The sequence below is a fragment of the Oncorhynchus mykiss genome, chromosome 19 (genome assembly GCF_057628025.1).
Source record: "Oncorhynchus mykiss isolate SJ-2025 chromosome 19, ASM5762802v1, whole genome shotgun sequence".
Classification (NCBI taxonomy): domain Eukaryota; kingdom Metazoa; phylum Chordata; class Actinopteri; order Salmoniformes; family Salmonidae; genus Oncorhynchus; species Oncorhynchus mykiss.
This window is the reverse complement of record NC_143040.1, coordinates 23788065-23804880: the sequence shown is the minus strand read 5'-3', so window position 1 is coordinate 23804880 and position 16816 is coordinate 23788065. Positions and strand designations below refer to the sequence as shown.

At 42.8% G+C, this 16816-nt stretch overlaps 2 protein-coding genes and 1 long non-coding RNA gene across 8 annotated transcripts in view; 2 read left to right on the top strand and 1 right to left on the bottom strand.

The window, feature by feature from the left end:
• The window catches only part of LOC110498462 (uncharacterized), a 47511-nt gene extending 40107 nt beyond the window's left edge, over positions 1-7404 (top strand). For 5 of the 6 annotated variants that reach the window (XM_090210508.1, XM_090210506.1, XM_090210507.1 and 2 more), the window contains 2 exons: positions 4663-4781; positions 6300-7404. In XM_090210508.1, the coding sequence (XP_090066634.1) occupies positions 4663-4781; positions 6300-7187 (1007 nt within the window). In that variant the 3' untranslated portion in view covers positions 7188-7404. Of the gene's footprint in view, positions 1-4662; positions 6042-6299 lie in introns of those variants that run through there. The other variant, XM_021575086.3, reaches the window with a different exon arrangement.
• On the bottom strand, positions 4506-8507 carry LOC149975122 (uncharacterized). The gene is made up of 2 exons (XR_016488849.1): positions 8176-8507; positions 4506-4814 (listed from the first exon to the last, which is right to left on the bottom strand). It is a non-coding gene; the product is annotated as an uncharacterized LOC149975122 (long non-coding RNA).
• A 699-nt stretch (positions 8508-9206) lies between these two features.
• On the top strand, positions 9207-15014 carry LOC149975121 (uncharacterized). The gene is made up of 4 exons (XM_090209684.1): positions 9207-9301; positions 12833-12950; positions 13237-13348; positions 13943-15014. The coding sequence occupies exons 1-4, from the start codon at positions 9207-9209 to the stop codon at positions 13948-13950; spliced, it is 333 nt and encodes a 110-aa protein (XP_090065810.1). The 3' UTR covers positions 13951-15014.
• Positions 15015-16816: the final 1802 nt, after the last annotated feature.

Sequence of the window (16816 nt, the reverse complement as noted above, 5' to 3'; positions counted from 1 at the left end):
ACATTCTAAAATATGAGAATAATGTGGAGTTGCCTGACTAAATAGATTGGTTGCATGCATGGCGGTTTTCCTGTAGCTGACGCAGCCACACATAAAGCAGTGAATAGCGGTTGCATCAAACTCACCATCAGTTGTTTTTTTATAATGTACTGGAAGGATTTGTATGGAAAGACAGGTTGAAGCCAACATTAGATGTTGTCGTCCTCATAATAACCACACGTGGTTTTACAGAAACAGAGTAGCACAACACCCTTCAATTGAAGCAGCGGGAAACAAATGAAAGTGGCCACATTTCTCAAAAATGAAATTGCAGATAATTATAAGGGAGCAGGAGGACTCATAAATTGGCTACAATAATTACAAGGACTTTTCAAGCACCAAATTGAGGAAATATCTTATTTTCAAGGTAGGCCAATTCCAGTACTTGAATTTCCGAGCTCCAAATGAAAGTTCAATTAGGCTACTTCAAGCCCCCTGTATTGTTTAAAATTACAGGTGTAACATGGAAACCAAAATGTATTTGTCATGTCATTTCATTACCAGATCAAATGGTGATGAAGCCCACTAGGCTGTGTAATGTGTTGTCATTATATCCAGAATAATTCATAGGAATAGCTTGGGTGGGTGTTGCGCAATAGTCTATCCTACACAATTGTGCACAGTAGACTCAGTGTAATAGTCTATCCTACACAATTGTGCACAGTAGACTCAGTGTAATAGTCTATCCTACACAATTGTGCACAGTAGACTCAGTGTAATAGTCTATCCTACACAATTGTGCACAGTAGACTCAGTGTAATAGTCTATCCTATACAATTGTGCACAGTAGACTCAGTGTAATAGTCTATCCTACACAATTGTGCACAGTAGACTCAGTGTAATAGTCTATCCTACACAATTGTGCACAGTAGACTGTGTCCAATCTGAGGCACAAAAACATATGAAAACATCAACTCATTGCCTTGATGCTTTCTATGTTAAATCTTACGAGACCCTGCTGTAAATCAAGCAGATGACAACCGATCAACATCAATTTACTAGTTGACATAAGATCCAACGTGCATCCAGGCACAACTGTCTTCATAGGCATAACAAATGAGACACAAATTCTGGACATTCCTCACAAACACCTTTTTTTCCCCATTTGCTATCACTAACAGCTGTTCATCACTTGAATGTAATTAAAAAAATTCAGATGACGATGTGTGAAAATATCACAGCATAATTAAACAGCTCGACATCAAATGCGCATCCAACAAGTATTATGTCATTATTGAAGAACCACGTTAATGACAGTATCGATTTAGGTTTTAATAAGTATCAAGGTGACTCATTCGGTTGGAAGCATTCGATTTTTGCAATCTTTTTGGGGATTTGTGCCCATAAACTGTTTTCACCCCGTAACACACGGACACACAAAATGTTACATCTTTGCACTGTACAGTGCCTTGCGAAAGTATTCGGGCCCCCTTGAACTTTGCAACCTTTTGCCACATTTCAGGCTTCAAACATAAATATATAAAATGGTATTGTTTTGTGAAGAATCAACAACAAGTGGGACACAATCATGAAGTGGAACGACATTTATTGGATATTTCAAACTTTTTTAACAAATCAAAAACTGAAAAATTGGGCGTGCAAAATTATTCAGCCCCTTTACTTTCAGTGCAGCAAACTCTCTCCAGAAGTTCAGTGAGGATCTCTGAATGATCCAATGTTGACCTAAATGACTAATGATGATAAATACAATCCACCTGTGTGTAATCAAGTCTCCGTATAAATGCACCTGCACTGTGATAGTCTCAGAGGTATGTTAAAAGCGCAGAGAGCATCATGAAGAACAAGGAACACACCAGGCAGGTCCGAGATACTGTTGTGAAGAAGTTTAAAGCCGGATTTGGATACAAAAAGATTTCCCAAGCTTTAAACATCCCAAGGAGCACTGTGCAAGCGATAATATTGAAATGGAAGGAGTATCAGACCACTGCAAATCTACCAAGACCTGGCCGTCACTCTAAACTTTCAGCTCATACAAGGAGAAGACTGATCAGAGATGCAGCCAAGAGGGTTAGGGTTAGATGAACTGCAGAGATCTACAGCTGAGGTGGGAGACTCTGTCCATAGGACAACAATCAGTCGTATATTGCACAAATCTGGCCTTTATGGAAGAGTGGCAAGAAGAAAGCCATTTCTTAAAGATATCCATAAAAAGTGTTGTTTAAAGTTTGCCACAAGCCACCTGGGAGACACACCAAATATGTGGAAGAAGGTGCTCTGGTCAGATGAAATCAAAATTGAACTTTTTGGCAACAATGCAAAACGTTATGTTTGGCGTAAAAGCAACACAGCTGAACACACCATCCCCACTGTCAAACATGGTGGTGGCAGCATCATGGTTTGGGCCTGCTTTTCTTCAGCAGGGACAGGGAAGATGGTTCAAATTGATGGGAAGATGGATGGAGCCAAATACAGGACCATTCTGGAAGAAAACCTGATGGAGTCTGCAAAAGACCTGAGACTGGGACGGAGATTTGTCTTCCAACAAGACAATGATCCAAAACAGTCAAAGTCAAAGTCCAGACCTGAATCCAATCGAGAATCTGTGGAAAGAACTGAAAACTGCTGTTCACAAATGCTCTCCATCCAACCTCACTGAGCTCGAGCTGTTTTGCAAGGAGGAATGGGAAAAAATGTCAGTCTCTCGATGTGCAAAACTGATAGAGACATACCCCAAGCGACTTACAGCTGTAATCGCAGCAAAAGGTGGCGCTACAAAGTATTAACTGTAGGGGGCTGAATAATTTTGCACGCCCAATTTTTCAGTTTTTGATTTGTTAAAGAAGTTTGAAATATCCAATAAATGTCGTTCCACTTCATGATTGTGTCCCACTTGTTGTTGATTCTTCACAAAAAAATACAGTTTTATATCTTTGTTTGAAGCCTGAAATGTGGCAAAAGGTCGCAAAGTTCAAGGGGGCCGAATACTTTCGCAAGGCACTGTATTTCTGAGATCTCTATACAAAAAAAAAACTGTCCGACAGCTAGATCGAGGATTCTTACAGGGTTAAAGTTAGTCTAATTTAACTGATTAATGCCTAATGTATGATCTAATAGCAACACTGCCATAAATTTAAGGACAGAAAATGTATGTTTTATGTCGGACAAATCCATCAAGACACAAACCATGAAAGGGTTAACAGGTTTTAAATCAACTCGGCAATTTTATTGAATATATACAAAAGTATTTGGACACCCCTTTGGCTATTTCATCAACATCCGTATAAAATCGAGCACACAGGCATGCAATCTCCATAGACAAACATTGGCAGTAGAATGGCCTTACTGAAGAGCCGTGACATTCAACGTGGCAATGTCATAGCATGCCACCTTTCCAACAAGTCAGTTCAACAAATTTCTGCCCTGGTCAACTGAAAGTGCTGTTATTGTGAAGTAGAAACGTCTTGGAGCAACAACGGCTCAGCCACGAAGTTGTAGGCCACACAAGCGCACAGAACAGGACCGTCGAGTGCTGAAGCGTGTAGTGTGTAAAAATATGTTCTCGGTTGCAACACTCACTACCGAGATCCAAACTCCCTCTAGAAGCAAAGTCAACATAAGAACTATTCGGCAGGAGCTTCATGAAATGGTTTCAATGGCGGGCAGCTGCACACAAGCCTAAGATTACCATGCGCAATGCCAAGCGTCGGCTGGAGTGGTGTAAAGCTTGCCGCCATTGGATTCTGGAGCAGTGGAAACGCGTTCTCTGGAGTGATGAATCATGCTTCACCGTCTGGATGTCCGATGGATGAATCTGGGTTTGGCGGATGCCAGGAGAACACTACCTGCCCCAATGCATAGTGCCAACTGTAAAGTTTGGTGGAGGAGGAATAATGGTCTTGGGCTGTTTTTCATGGTTTGGGCTAGGCCCCTTAGTTCCTGTGAAGGGAAATCTAAATGCTACAGCATACAATGACATTCTAGATGATTATGTGCTTCCAACTTTGTGGCAACAGTTTGGGAAGGACTTTTCCTGTTTCAGCATGACAATGCTCCTGTGCACAAAGCGAGGTCCATACAGAAATGGTTTGTCGATCGGTGAAGAAGAATTGACTGGCCTGCACAGTGCCTTGACCTCAACCCCATCGAACACCTTTGGGATGAATTGGAACGCTGCCAGGCCTAATCGCCCAACATCAGTGCCCGACCTCACTAATGCTTGTGGCTGAATGGAAGCAAGTCCTTGTAGAAATGTTCCAGCATCTTCCCAGAAGAGTGGAGGCTGTTATAGCAGCCAAGGGGGACCAACGCCATATTAATGCCCATGATTTTGGAATAAGATGTTTGAGGAGCAGGTGTCCACATACTTTTGATCTTATGGTGTATCTATGTCCCCCCCTTATACCTAAATGTAATGACAAAGTTGTCCAGCGTAGGAAATCCTCACTGGTACCATAGTTTATAGAAAGACCCACATACAGAACATAATAGATATACTTCAATGGAAATAGTGATGCACCTGGCTATTTAATCAATACAACTTATGTTTACATACAAAAACACACATATTGTATTGTATGAACTTCACCAGATAATTGACTCAAACTCCATGTGTAGAGTTCTCTGCCAAGTTTGTAAAGTCTACTTTGAAACCTCTTCCTACAGATGGTTGGCTGGAGGCTAACAGAAGAGACTGGGCGGCCATCTTGGAATCCCAGACCCAGATGGGTGCAGCCAAGGACAACATCACTGAGCAGGCCAGGACCAGAGGAGAAATAGTGGAGGTCAGTGGATGGGACAGCATCTTCAACTCTGGGCTGGGGAACAACACTGTTAACTACAACCAGAAACAGACAGTCGAACACAAAACAACAACCGAACTTAGTCTCCATGACAACAGACTGGCTGAGACCAGAGCGGGGCGTAGATTTGGTCTGCAGGGATGGGGAGGTGTCGGTATGCAGCGGGAGAGAATAGACACAGACTCGGCTAGTGATGCTCCGTCCTGCTCCTATAGTTGTGATTCAGAGAGACTGATGGCACCTCAGGTTAACCCCCTGAAAGGTGCTGCCTTCAGCATACCTTCTATAGGATCTATCAACTGGAACATGGACCCTGCGACATCACAGACCCTCCCTGGCCTTCGTCCTCCTCACACTCTCCTAATGTTAAACCAGACCTCAGACAATGCGAGTGCCTCAACACTAAATGGCTACACAAGCCCATTGACAAATGACAGTAGTAGTAACGCTATCAATAGATCTGGTGGCAAAGAGAAGCGCTTCCCGTGTTCATTCTGTGGGAAAGCCTTCAGTTTCCCCAAACAGGTGAAGATCCACCAGAGGATGCACACAGGGGAGAAACCTTTCAGCTGCCACCTGTGCCGGGCCAGTTTTTCAGACTCATCCAACCTGAAGAGGCACCAGAGGGTCCACACAGGGGAGAAACCATACAGCTGCCCTCAGTGTGAGAAGAGGTTCTCCCACCAGCACCAGCTGAAGAGGCACCTGATGGTCCACACAGGAGAGAGGCCGTTCTCCTGTATGCACTGCGGGAAGAGATTCTCAGAGAGGAGCTACCTCAGAATACACCAACAGAAAATGCACACAACCCATGTAATGTAGTATTAGCTAGTTTGTAGTTAATTCTGTTGGTTTTCAATGTAGTACAGAACTGGATGAGGTAAAATGAGTGTGATGAGGAAGAGTAGATGATATGGTGATAGTTGGTGTGATGGTGTCTGGAAAAATGCTTCCCTGATGAAAAGTGACAGCCTTGTCCCGTTTGATGCCAGTGTTTTATAATGAGGCACTGATATTGCCTTAATTCATGTTTATTAATGTAGTGAAGCTGTGTGTAATGTTGAACCTATTTCAAGGCGTTCTAAAATGTATTTTATCAAAGTGAGGGTACCTGATTTACACAAAGGATAAAGTGTTACCATAGGGAGAAAAGTTATTCTAGTCACATGTATCACTTTATGCAATAAATACTGTACTTCACAATATTACAATTTTGTTGAAATTAAATAAAAAATTGACTCTGTGCTGACTGACTTGGTCCTTTTTTTATCATGGTAGGGACTGAGTTTCCCTTCTCTGTCGAAACAAAACATTAAACTTAATTCTTGAATCAACACATTTGGACAATTTTTATGAACTACCAATGACTCCTTATTATTGGGGATTTGAATCACAATTTTAGAGATTGGCTTGACTGTGGTTAACATTTTATAATGTATACAGTAAAGAGATTCTTATATAAACCTTTTATATGCTCTTCTGTACATTTTGTGTTTACAGTCTGCAGTCCATGAGGACCTGCTGATATCCGGTGTTGCTGGCGAGAGAGACTGGATCTCTGAAGTGGCTGGTCACAAACCCTGGCCCCGGATCAGAAACCTGGATCAGGAGCCGTCACTCTTCCTTCGCGAGTCGGAACCAGGACCGAACCACCACCACACAGAACAAAACCAGTGGACAGGTGGAAGTCCTGTTGGACATCAAAAAGACAGAGGCCCCAAACAGGGATCCAGTCTGCAGCCCAGACCCTTCTCCTCACAGTCTCAGTGCAGGGATGGAGCAGGACCTGGGGCTGATAGAGATAGACCCTCCTGTTCTCATGATACAAACACCACAGTATCCATGATGAACAGAGTAGGTCACCCTGGGCTTCAGCCTTCACAGAGAGTGGTGGGAGACCCCCCTGGTAGGAGTCTAACAGGAAGTCTGTCTTCTCCAGGATCTTGTCTAATGCCTGGTGAATGGGTTCATAGAGGGCATGGACCTCGGCCTAGCCTTCCTCAGCTGCCTCATGGGTACCCCATGAATACAGACAGTGTCAGGATGGCCGTTAACAACGAGAGTTACCTAGCCTATAACACAGCACCCAATCCCAACAACACCCAAACAATGGCTTCAGGTCAAGGAGGGAGCTCAAAGACTTCTGCTTCTACCTCCTCTGGTGTCATTGGGTCACAACGTGGGAGGCCGAGCGTTAGGACAGACGCGGACAAGCCGTACGCCTGCCCCACGTGTGGGAAGCGCTTTGCTAGGGCACACTATTTGAGGGAGCACCAGACCGTTCACACCAAGGAGAAGCCCTTCAAGTGTAAACTATGCTACAAGAGCTTCTCCTTCTTGAGTAACCTTACCAGACATCGGAGTGTCCACAACCGGGAGAAATCGTAGCACTGTGGCTTGAGATGTATGTCTGGGATAGTTATCATGTTAAGTGTCTTGGGTTAAGAGGGTAATTGAACCACATACCCTTCATTAACCCTTTAACTGGTCATTTGAAACAGGCTTGTGTAAACTGTTTTCAGAGGGAGTAAACCTAGGCTAGAACAAGGAAAGTTTAATATTTACCTTACTGAGGTGATTGATGGAATAAAGTCCTATTATTTTACTCTTTTTGCTAACATATTCTTTCTAAACAAGTCTGCTCTCAGCTTAAAAGATACTGATCATAGGAGATATGTGTAATGTAATAAGCAGTACCTTATTTCAAATAACAGTGCATATACACTTTTTTCATTTAACCACACCCTTTGGTGACTATTTAACAGTGGTATGGCCTGGAGATAGAAGCTGGTTCTCAGTCTCTCAGTTCCAGCTTTGATGCGCCTGTACTGTCGCCACCTTCTAGATGGTAGAGGGATGAACAGGCGTCCTTGATGATCTTCCTGTGACATTGGGTGCTGTAGATGTCCTGGAGGGCAGGCAGTGTGCCACTGGTGATGCGTTGGGGCTAACTGTACCACCCTCTAGAGAGCTCTGCGGTTGTGGACGGAGCAATTGCCGTACCAGGCAGTGATACTGGATACTCTTATTGGTGCATCTTTGGGGCCAAGCCAAATTTCTTCCGCCTCATGAGGTTGAAGAAGTGTAACACCACACTGTATATTTCAGATTGTCAGTGATCTGTATGCCGAAGAACAGTTTTTTTATGGGTCTAATTTGTGTTTTTGAATGGATGTCTTTTTTTCTCCCTCTTTCCAAAATGTTTATTTTTTTTCTATGGTTTACCACCCTGTACAGTAGGTTGCGGTAGTTTGCAAACTGCCGTAATACCGAAGAAAAAGTGAAGTGTCCGGGAACATTTTCCACGTTAAGCGTTTTTTTGATATTATTTAAACGTTTATTAACACAAATTAACTGCACAGCATCACATACTTACCTCATTATTCGCGTTGGAGACAGGACTTGGTTTATATATGTTGTGTTGGTAACGCTAGCTAGCTGCTAACTGTATGGTTTTTCATACTAGCCTCTAACATGAAGGTTCTAGCGAATGCAGCCGTGGCAGAGATCTGTTAACTCGTAGACGACGACTATGCAGTGTTTCGTTTGGAAATAACTCAAAGACAGAAAGAAAACAGGGCATTGCGGAGGAAATTACAGCTGCTGGAACTAAAGGGAACGCGTCCTTCCCAGAAATGTCAAGATTCTAAACCGATACAGAGGAATGGCAAGAGGTACGTTTTATAGAAGGCCAAGGCTGTTGGGCCTGTCGACCCCTTTCTCTCTGCGCATGTGTGACTTTACATATGTTAACCATAATTTGGTCTTGGTCCGTTTTTGGACAGTAGGCTATAATACCACTGATTATTTAGGTATTTTGCAAAGACTATCATATTCTAACCAGAATTGATTAGCAGCATTTCCTATTATTTACTAATTGAAAACAATATGACGCATGGAACATAATCAATCGATCTATAAATAGTACATCAATAAGTTATGTTTAGTGATACATCCTTGCCAATTCCAGACAGTGAGTACGTTGACATGCACAGTAATAATTCGATATTAAACCGATTATGGCAGTAGGCCGATTATGCAATAATCATGTAAACACACACTGCTTATCTTAATCGGCATAATGTCCAAATCGAATTAAGCATACGCCAATTAAATCACTTAGATATTACGGGGTATTGTGTGTCGGCCGGTGACAAAAAAAAAAATAATTGAATCAATTTTAAATTCAGGCTGTAGAAACAAAATGTGGAAAAAGTCGAGGGGTGTGAAGGCACTGTAACTTGTCAAGAAGGCTTGCATCCTGGAGTCGCCTCTTCACTGTTGATGTTGAGACTGGTGTTTTGCGGGTACTATTTAATAAAGCTGCCAGTTGAGGACTTGTGAGGTCCACAGCCCTACATCTGCCCCCAGTGTGAGAAGAGGTTCTCCCACCAGAACCAAGTGAAAATGCATCTGAAGGTCCACACGGGAGAGAGGCCATTCACCTGTACCCACTGCAGGATTAGCTTTTCAGAGAGGCGCTACCTCAGGATACCAGCAGAGTAACCATTCCACCCGATAGCTTCTGACGTTTAGCTCAAACCCTGCATTAAAGACAAGGATTCATTTTTATTGTTGTCAGCAGAAAAGACCCACAGATGCATTTGGAATCAAGAGAGGAACAGATTTCAGTGTTGAATATTCCTGGGTAGAGTATTTCATCAAGACATTGTGTGATATATAAGCCTAAACAGTCTGTTGCATATTGTGTTTGTACTGTGTAGGCTATATGATGTTCACAAATGCCTATTACATTACTTCCATTCAACTACTTTCCCAAGACACTTAATGTAAATATGATTGCTGTTTATCAAAATAATGGAGATGTTTAGTTTAGACATATGTGTGGTTTTCATATGGTGTATTTAACACTTGTTTATTTAATAAACACAAAATCGGCCTTTTCGTTCTTAGACGTTCATTGCGACTCGTTTTGGCCCTGTACTCCAGCACTTTGGATTTGAAAATCACTGAGGTTAAGATGTAGACTGTCAGCTTTAATTTGAGCGTGTGTATTTTCATCCATATAACTTTAGAATTTTCAGCAATTTTTGTACATAGTCTCCCCTTTTTAGAGGACCAAAAGTATTGTAAATTCACTTAAGTGTATTGAAGTAGTCAAGTTTAGTATTTGGTCCCATATTCAATGATTACATCAAGCTTGTGACTCTGCAAAATTATTGGATGCATTTACTCTTTGCTTTGTTTCAGATTATTTGATGCGTCTTTCACTCATTCAAGATTCATTCAGGATTATCCGTAATCATGGTAGCATCCACATTAATGTTTTTAGAAACATTCTATTCTTATTTACAATAAAAGTGACTCCAAAATGACGCACTACATTATTTACCATTCATTTCTATTGGGCGCAAAATAATTTGAAACACAACCATAACAAACAACAAATACAAATCCAAGTTTGTAGAGTCACAAGCTTGATGGAGTCATTGCGTGCTAGGAATATGGGACCAAATACAAAAGTGAATTTGTCTCAATACTTCTGGTCCCCTAAAATGGGGGGGACTATGTACAAACAGTGCTGTCATTTCTAAACGGTTCGCCCGATATGGATGAACATACCCTCAAATGAAATCTGTCGGTCTGCACACTCATTCTCATTTAAAATCCAAAGTGCTGGAGAACAGAGCCATAACAACAGAATTGTCACTGTCCCAATACTTTTGGAGCTCTGTGTACATCACATCTAATCTCTGCCTATTCTGCACACACCAAACAGCGCTTTAGAACCAATATACAGTCGTGGCCAAACGTTTTGAGAATGACACAAATATTAATTTTCACAAAGTTTGCTGCTTCAGTGTCTTTAGATATTTTTTGTCAGTTGTTACTATGGAATACTGAAGTATAATTACAAACATTTCATAAGTGTCAAAGGCTTTTATTGACAATTACATGAAGTTGATGCAAAGAGTCAATATTTGCAGTGTTGATTCTTGTTTTTCAAGACCTCTGCAATATGCCCTGGCATGCTGTCAATTAACTTCTGGGCCACATCCCGACTGGTGGAAGCCCATTCTTGCATAATCAATGCTTGGAGTTTGTCAGAATTTGTGGGGTTTTGTTTGTCCACCCACCTATTGAGGATTGACCACAAGTTCTCAATGTGATTAAGGTCTGGGGAGTTTCCTGGCCATGGACCCAAAATATCGATGTTTTGTTCACTTTTGCCTTATGGGAAGGTGCTCCGTCATGCTGGAAAAGGCATTGTTTGTCACCAAACTGTTCCTGGATGGTTGGGAGAAGTTGCTCTCGGAGGATGTGTTGGTACCATTCTTTATTCATGGCTGTGTTCTTAGGCAAAATCGTGAGTGAGCCCACTCCCTTGCCTGAGAAGACACCCCACACATGAATGGTCTCAGGATGCTTTACTGTTGGCATGACACAGGACTGATGGTAGCGCTCACCTTGTCTTCTCCAGACAAGCTTTTTTCCGGATGCCCCAAACAATCAGAAAGGGCATTCATCAGAGGAAATTACTTTACCCCAGTCCTCAGCAGTCCAATCCCTGTACCTTTTGCAGATTATCAGTCTGGCCCTGATGTTTTTCCTGGAGAGAAATGGCTTCTTTGCTGCCCTTCTTGACACCAGGCCATCCTCCAAAAGTCTTCGCCTCACTGTGCATGCAGATGCACTCATACCTGCCTGCTGCCATTCCTGAGCATGTCTGTACTGATGGTGCCCCGATCCCGCAGCTGAATCAACTTTAGGAGACGGTCCTAGCGCTTGCTGGACTTTCTTGGGCGCCCTGAAGCCTTCTTCACAACAATTGAACCGTTCTCCTTGAAGTTCTTGATGATCCGATAAATGTTTGATTTAGGTGCAATCTTACTGGCAGCAATATCCTTGCCTGTGAAGCCCTTTTTGTGCAAAGCAATGATGACGGCACATGTTTCCTTGCAGATAACCATGGTTGACAGAGGAAGAACAATGATTCCAAGCACCACCCTCATTTTGAAGCTTCCAGTCTGTCATTCAAACTCAATCAGCATGACAGAGTGATCTCCAGCCTTGTCCTCGTCAACACTCACACCTGTGTTAACGAGAGAATCACTGACATGATGTCAGCTGGTCCTTTTGTGGCAGGGCTGAAATGCAGTGGAAATGTTTTTGGGGGATTTAGTTAATTTGCATGGCAAAGAGGTACTTTGCAATTAATTGCAATTCATCTGATCACTCTTCATAACATTCTGGAGTATATGCAAAATTACCATCATACAAACTGAGGCAGCAGACTTTGAAAATTGATATTTGTGTCATTCTCAAAACTTTTGGCCATGACTGTACACAAAATGGGACCTTTTTAATAATACAAAAATGTTCTCCCCAATTTGTATCTTGTCTCATCGTTGCAGCTCCCCAACTGGTTCAGGAGACGAAGGTAGATTCATGCGTCCTCCGAAACGTGACCCACCAAACCACGCTTCTTAACACCCGCCCGCTTAACCCGGAAGCCAGCTGCACCAATGTGTTGGAGGAAACACAGTTCAACTGACGACCGAGATCAGCCTGCAGGCACCCTGCCTGCCACAAGGAGTTGCTAGAGCGCGATGAACCAAGTAAAGCCCCCTCGGCCAAACCCTCCCCTAACACGGACGACACTGGGCCAATTGTGCGCCGCCCTATGGGACTCATGATCACGGCCGGTTGTGATATGCCTCTAGCACTGCGCCACTCGGGAGGCTAAAATGGGACTTTTCATTCGAAGACTTACATTGAGACTCTTTTAGACCCACACACTAACAAACACCTACTGTACACGTCAAAATAGTTTTGTCAGGCTTGTCTGACAATCTGATGATTACTTGACTTATCATAGCTAACTCATATTTACCCACATCGTATTTATGTCCACCATGATGGGTTTAACAACAATGAAGTCATCCTGTAACTACAGTATAGGACTCAGATGTCGTGGGGATGGGTAAACACGGTGTTGAAAGTGTGTTTATTATCTGTGTGTACTTACCTGAGGGAGTGTATGTCTGTGTAATCTCTTACCTCTCTTCCAGGAGGAGAAGGAGGGGTGTGAGGAGGGCCTGGAGAACCCTGAGGGGAACATGGTCATGGAGGACAACCAGACTACACCTCCTGAACCTCCAGAGTATAGGACCACACAGTATTACTGAGGTGAGCCTACCCAGGTCTTGATTACATTTGTCTTCAGTGTGGGACCATGCTTTTGAATCATCAAATCATTAGTGTCAAGTAATCAAATCAAATTGTATTTGTCACATGTTTCGTAAACAAGCATGTGTCGTAAACAAACAGTGAAATGCTTACTTACTTCCCAACAATGCAGAGAGAAAAATAAAAAAATAACTAGCATGTTAGCAATCAGAAGATGCTCCATAGCAGGTGGTTGCTCATATCAGATTTCTTGATCCAACATCCTCTCACTCTGTATCTCTTATAGTCAGTAGACATGGTGGATGGGAAGCCTGATCTGCTGCTAGTCAAAGAGGAGACAATAGAAGATGGACCAGAGAGCATTGACCTGCTGAGTGGACTAAAGATGGGGGAGCAAGGTAAGAGAGTAATACATATAGCCTACATACAGTAATAGATCTTCAATGGGAATAGTAATACATTTAGCCTACATACAGTAATAGATCTTCAATGGGAATAGTAATACATATAGCCTACATACAGTAATAGATCTTCAATGGGAATAGTAATACATATAGCCTACATACAGTAATACATATAGCCTACATACAGTAATAGGTCTTCAGTGGGAATAGTGATGCGCTTGGTTGTTTTTTTGTTCATTTTCTTCATTGATGAAATTAAATTAATACAACTTATGTTAAAATATAAAAACACACAATGTATGAACTTGACCAGGTAATTTATTTTTGGGGCGGCAGGGTAGCCTAGTGGTTAGAGTGTTGGACTAGTAACCGGAAAGCTGTAAGTTCAAACCCCCGAGCTGACAAGGTACAAATCTGTCGTTCTGCCCCTGAACAGGCAGTTAACCCACTGTTCCTAGGCCGTCATTGAAAATAAGAATTTGTTCTTAACTGACTTGCCTAGTTAAATAAAGGTAAAATAAAATAACAATTTTAAAATAATTCCCTCTACAATGTTTGTAATGTCTATTTTGTCATTTCTTCCTGCAGGAGGCTAACAGAGGAGACTGGGCGGCCATCTTTGATTCCCAGACCCAAGAACTTGGGGGACGACCGAGCAGGCCAGGACCAGAGGCAGCATAGTGGAAGTCAGTGGATTGGATATCATCCACAACTCTGGTCTGGGAAACAATACTATTAACCACAACCAGAAACAGATAGTCAAACACAAAGCAACAACCGAACTTAGTCTCCATGACAACAGACTGGCTGAGACCATGGCGAGACGTAGATTTGGTCTCCATGGATAGGGAGGTGTTCGTAAGACAACAGGTACAGTCTCGGCTAGCAATGCTCCTTCCTGCTCCTGTAGTTGTGATTCAGAGAGACTGATGGCTCCTCAGGTTAACCCCCTAACAGGTGCTGACTTCAGCCTGCCTTCTATAGGATCTATCAACTGGAACATGTAGCCTGTAGATCCAAACGGGACAAATCCCGACACTGCCCCAGTGTGAGAAGAGGTTCTCCCACCATTACCAGCTGAAAATGCACCTGAAGGTCAACACAGGAGAGGGGCTGTTCGCCTGTTCGCACTGCGGGAAGAGGTTCTCAGAGGAGAGACCTCAGGATTCACTAACATAAAATGCACACAGCCCATGTGTAGAGTATAGTAACATGTAATGTAGTACTAGGTAGTTTGTTTGTAGTTAATTATATTTGTTTTGGATGTAGTCGGGAACTGGATGAGGTGAACTGAGGAAAGGAGGAGTATGATGAGAGAGTAGATTATATGGTGATGGTTGGTGTGTTGGTGTCTGTAAAAATGCTTCACTGATGAAGAGTGACAAACTTAGTCCCTTTAGGTTGATGCTGGTGTTTTATAGTGAGGTAAGGATAGTGCCTTGATTCATGTTTACTTGACAGGAAGATGTGTGTAATGTTGAACCTTTTCCAAAGTATTCTATAATTAATTTTATCAAAGCGAGGGTACCAAATTTACAGAAACGGTAGTGTTACCATAGTGAGAAGTTAATCTACTTTGCAATAAAAGTACTGTACTTCAAACTTATGTGAATGTATGACTATTTTGTTGAAATTAAATACAAAACGGACTCTGTGCTGACTTGGTTATTTTTTGTATCATTACAGGGACCGAGTTTCCCTTCTCTCAGTCGAACCTAAACATTATACTTAGTTCTTGAATCAACACACATGGACATTTTTTATAATGAACTCCAATGGATCCATATTGTTGGGTACTTGAATCACAGTGTTAGAGATGGGCTTGACTGTGGTTCACATTTCATAATATCAAGTTTCTGTGTGTTACAGTAAAGTTTCTTATAGAAACATTTATGCTCTTCTGTACAATGTGTTTGTAGTCTGCATTCCACGAAGACCTGCTGGTATCCAGTGTTACTGGTGGAAGAGACAGGACCTCTGAGTTGGCTGGTTACAAACCCTGTCCCCAGATCAGGACCCTGGTAGAGAAGCCTTCGCTCTTCCTTCCTGAGTCAGAACCAGGACCCAACCACCACACAGAACACAACCAGTGGACAGGTGTACTGAACACCCTCAGTCCTGGTGGTCATCAGAGAGACAGAGGCTCCAATCAGGGATCCAGTCTGCAGCCCAGACCCTTCTCTTCACAGTCTCAGTGCAGGGATGAAGCAGGGCCTGGGGCTGACAGAGATAGACCCTCCTGTTCCTATGATACAAACACCACAGTATCCACGATGAACAGAGCAGGTCACCCTGGGCTTCAGCCTTCACAGAGAGTGGTGGGAGACCTTCCTGGTGGTAGTCTATCAGCAAGTATGTCTTCTTCTTTAGGGTCTCGTCTAAAGCTTAGTGACTGGGTTCATAGAAGGTTCTGGACCTGGGTCTAACATTTCTCACCAATACAGACAAGTTCAGTATGGGTGTTCACCACAAGAGGTACCTAGCATATAACACAGCACACAATCCCAACAACACCCAAGCAGTGGGTAGAGGTCAAGGAGGGAGCTCAAATACCTGAGGGTAGCTCCTGCTTCTACCTCCTCTGGTGTCATTGGGTCACAACGTGGGAGGCTGAGCATTGGAACGGATGCAGATAGGCCGTATGCCTGCACCACGTGTGGTAAAGTAGCACCAGACTGTTCACACCAAGGAGAGGCCCTTCAGGTGCAAACTATGTTACAATAACTTCTCCTTCCTGAGTATCCTTATCAGACATAGGAGTGTCCACAACAGAGAGAAATCGTAGCAGTGTGGCTTGAGATACACACAGGGGATATCTGGGAACCATTTTTTTACCTGACATATTATAGTTATCATGTCCTGTCTTGGGGTAAGACTTATGTTGTTGATTACTAAGGCCCTCACTTGAGCAGCTGGGCTTGCTCACATTTTCACATAAAACAGACTTGTTTGATGTTCTGGCACATCCAAAACGCTTTAATTGTATTCCAATTTAACACTATTTACTAATGGAAGGGGGGCTTCATTCCAAAATGTACCTGGGGCTTACCAACCCGAACCCACCAACCTGAACCCGATATACATAAACATGTATAGATACAGGGCTTGACTTGGGCCGGAGCTGGCCGGAATGCTGTACCAGCACTTCACATTTTTGCGGATTTGTGTTCAGCAACTCTACAAAAACAAATTAGCCTATCTGTGCCAGGATTCACACACTGAGGCAAAAAAGGTTGATCAAAGCGGAATAAAGGCGGATTTTCATTGAATAGCAATGGAGAGCACGCCTACACTTCCTGATTCCGCGTTGTTTAAGTTTATTTGCCGCTAGTCTGTGAATCTGTGCCTAGAAGGTCAGCATCCCGGAGTCCCCTCTTCATTGTTGACGTTGAGACTGGTGTTTTGTGGGTACTATTTAATGAAGCTGCCAGTTGAGGACTTGTGAGGAGTCTGTTTCTCAAA

Excerpts from the sequence above, each read along its gene's own strand:
- LOC149975121 (XM_090209684.1), top strand. The coding sequence starts at position 9,207 with ATGCATCTGAAGGTCCACACGGGAGAGAGGCCATTCACCTGTACCCAC. Across the intron at positions 9,302-12,832 it reads TACCTCAGGATACCAGCAGA|GAGGAGAAGGAGGGGTGTGA; the intron begins GTAACCATTCCA and ends CCTCTCTTCCAG. Across the intron at positions 12,951-13,236 it reads GACCACACAGTATTACTGAG|TCAGTAGACATGGTGGATGG; the intron begins GTGAGCCTACCC and ends TATCTCTTATAG.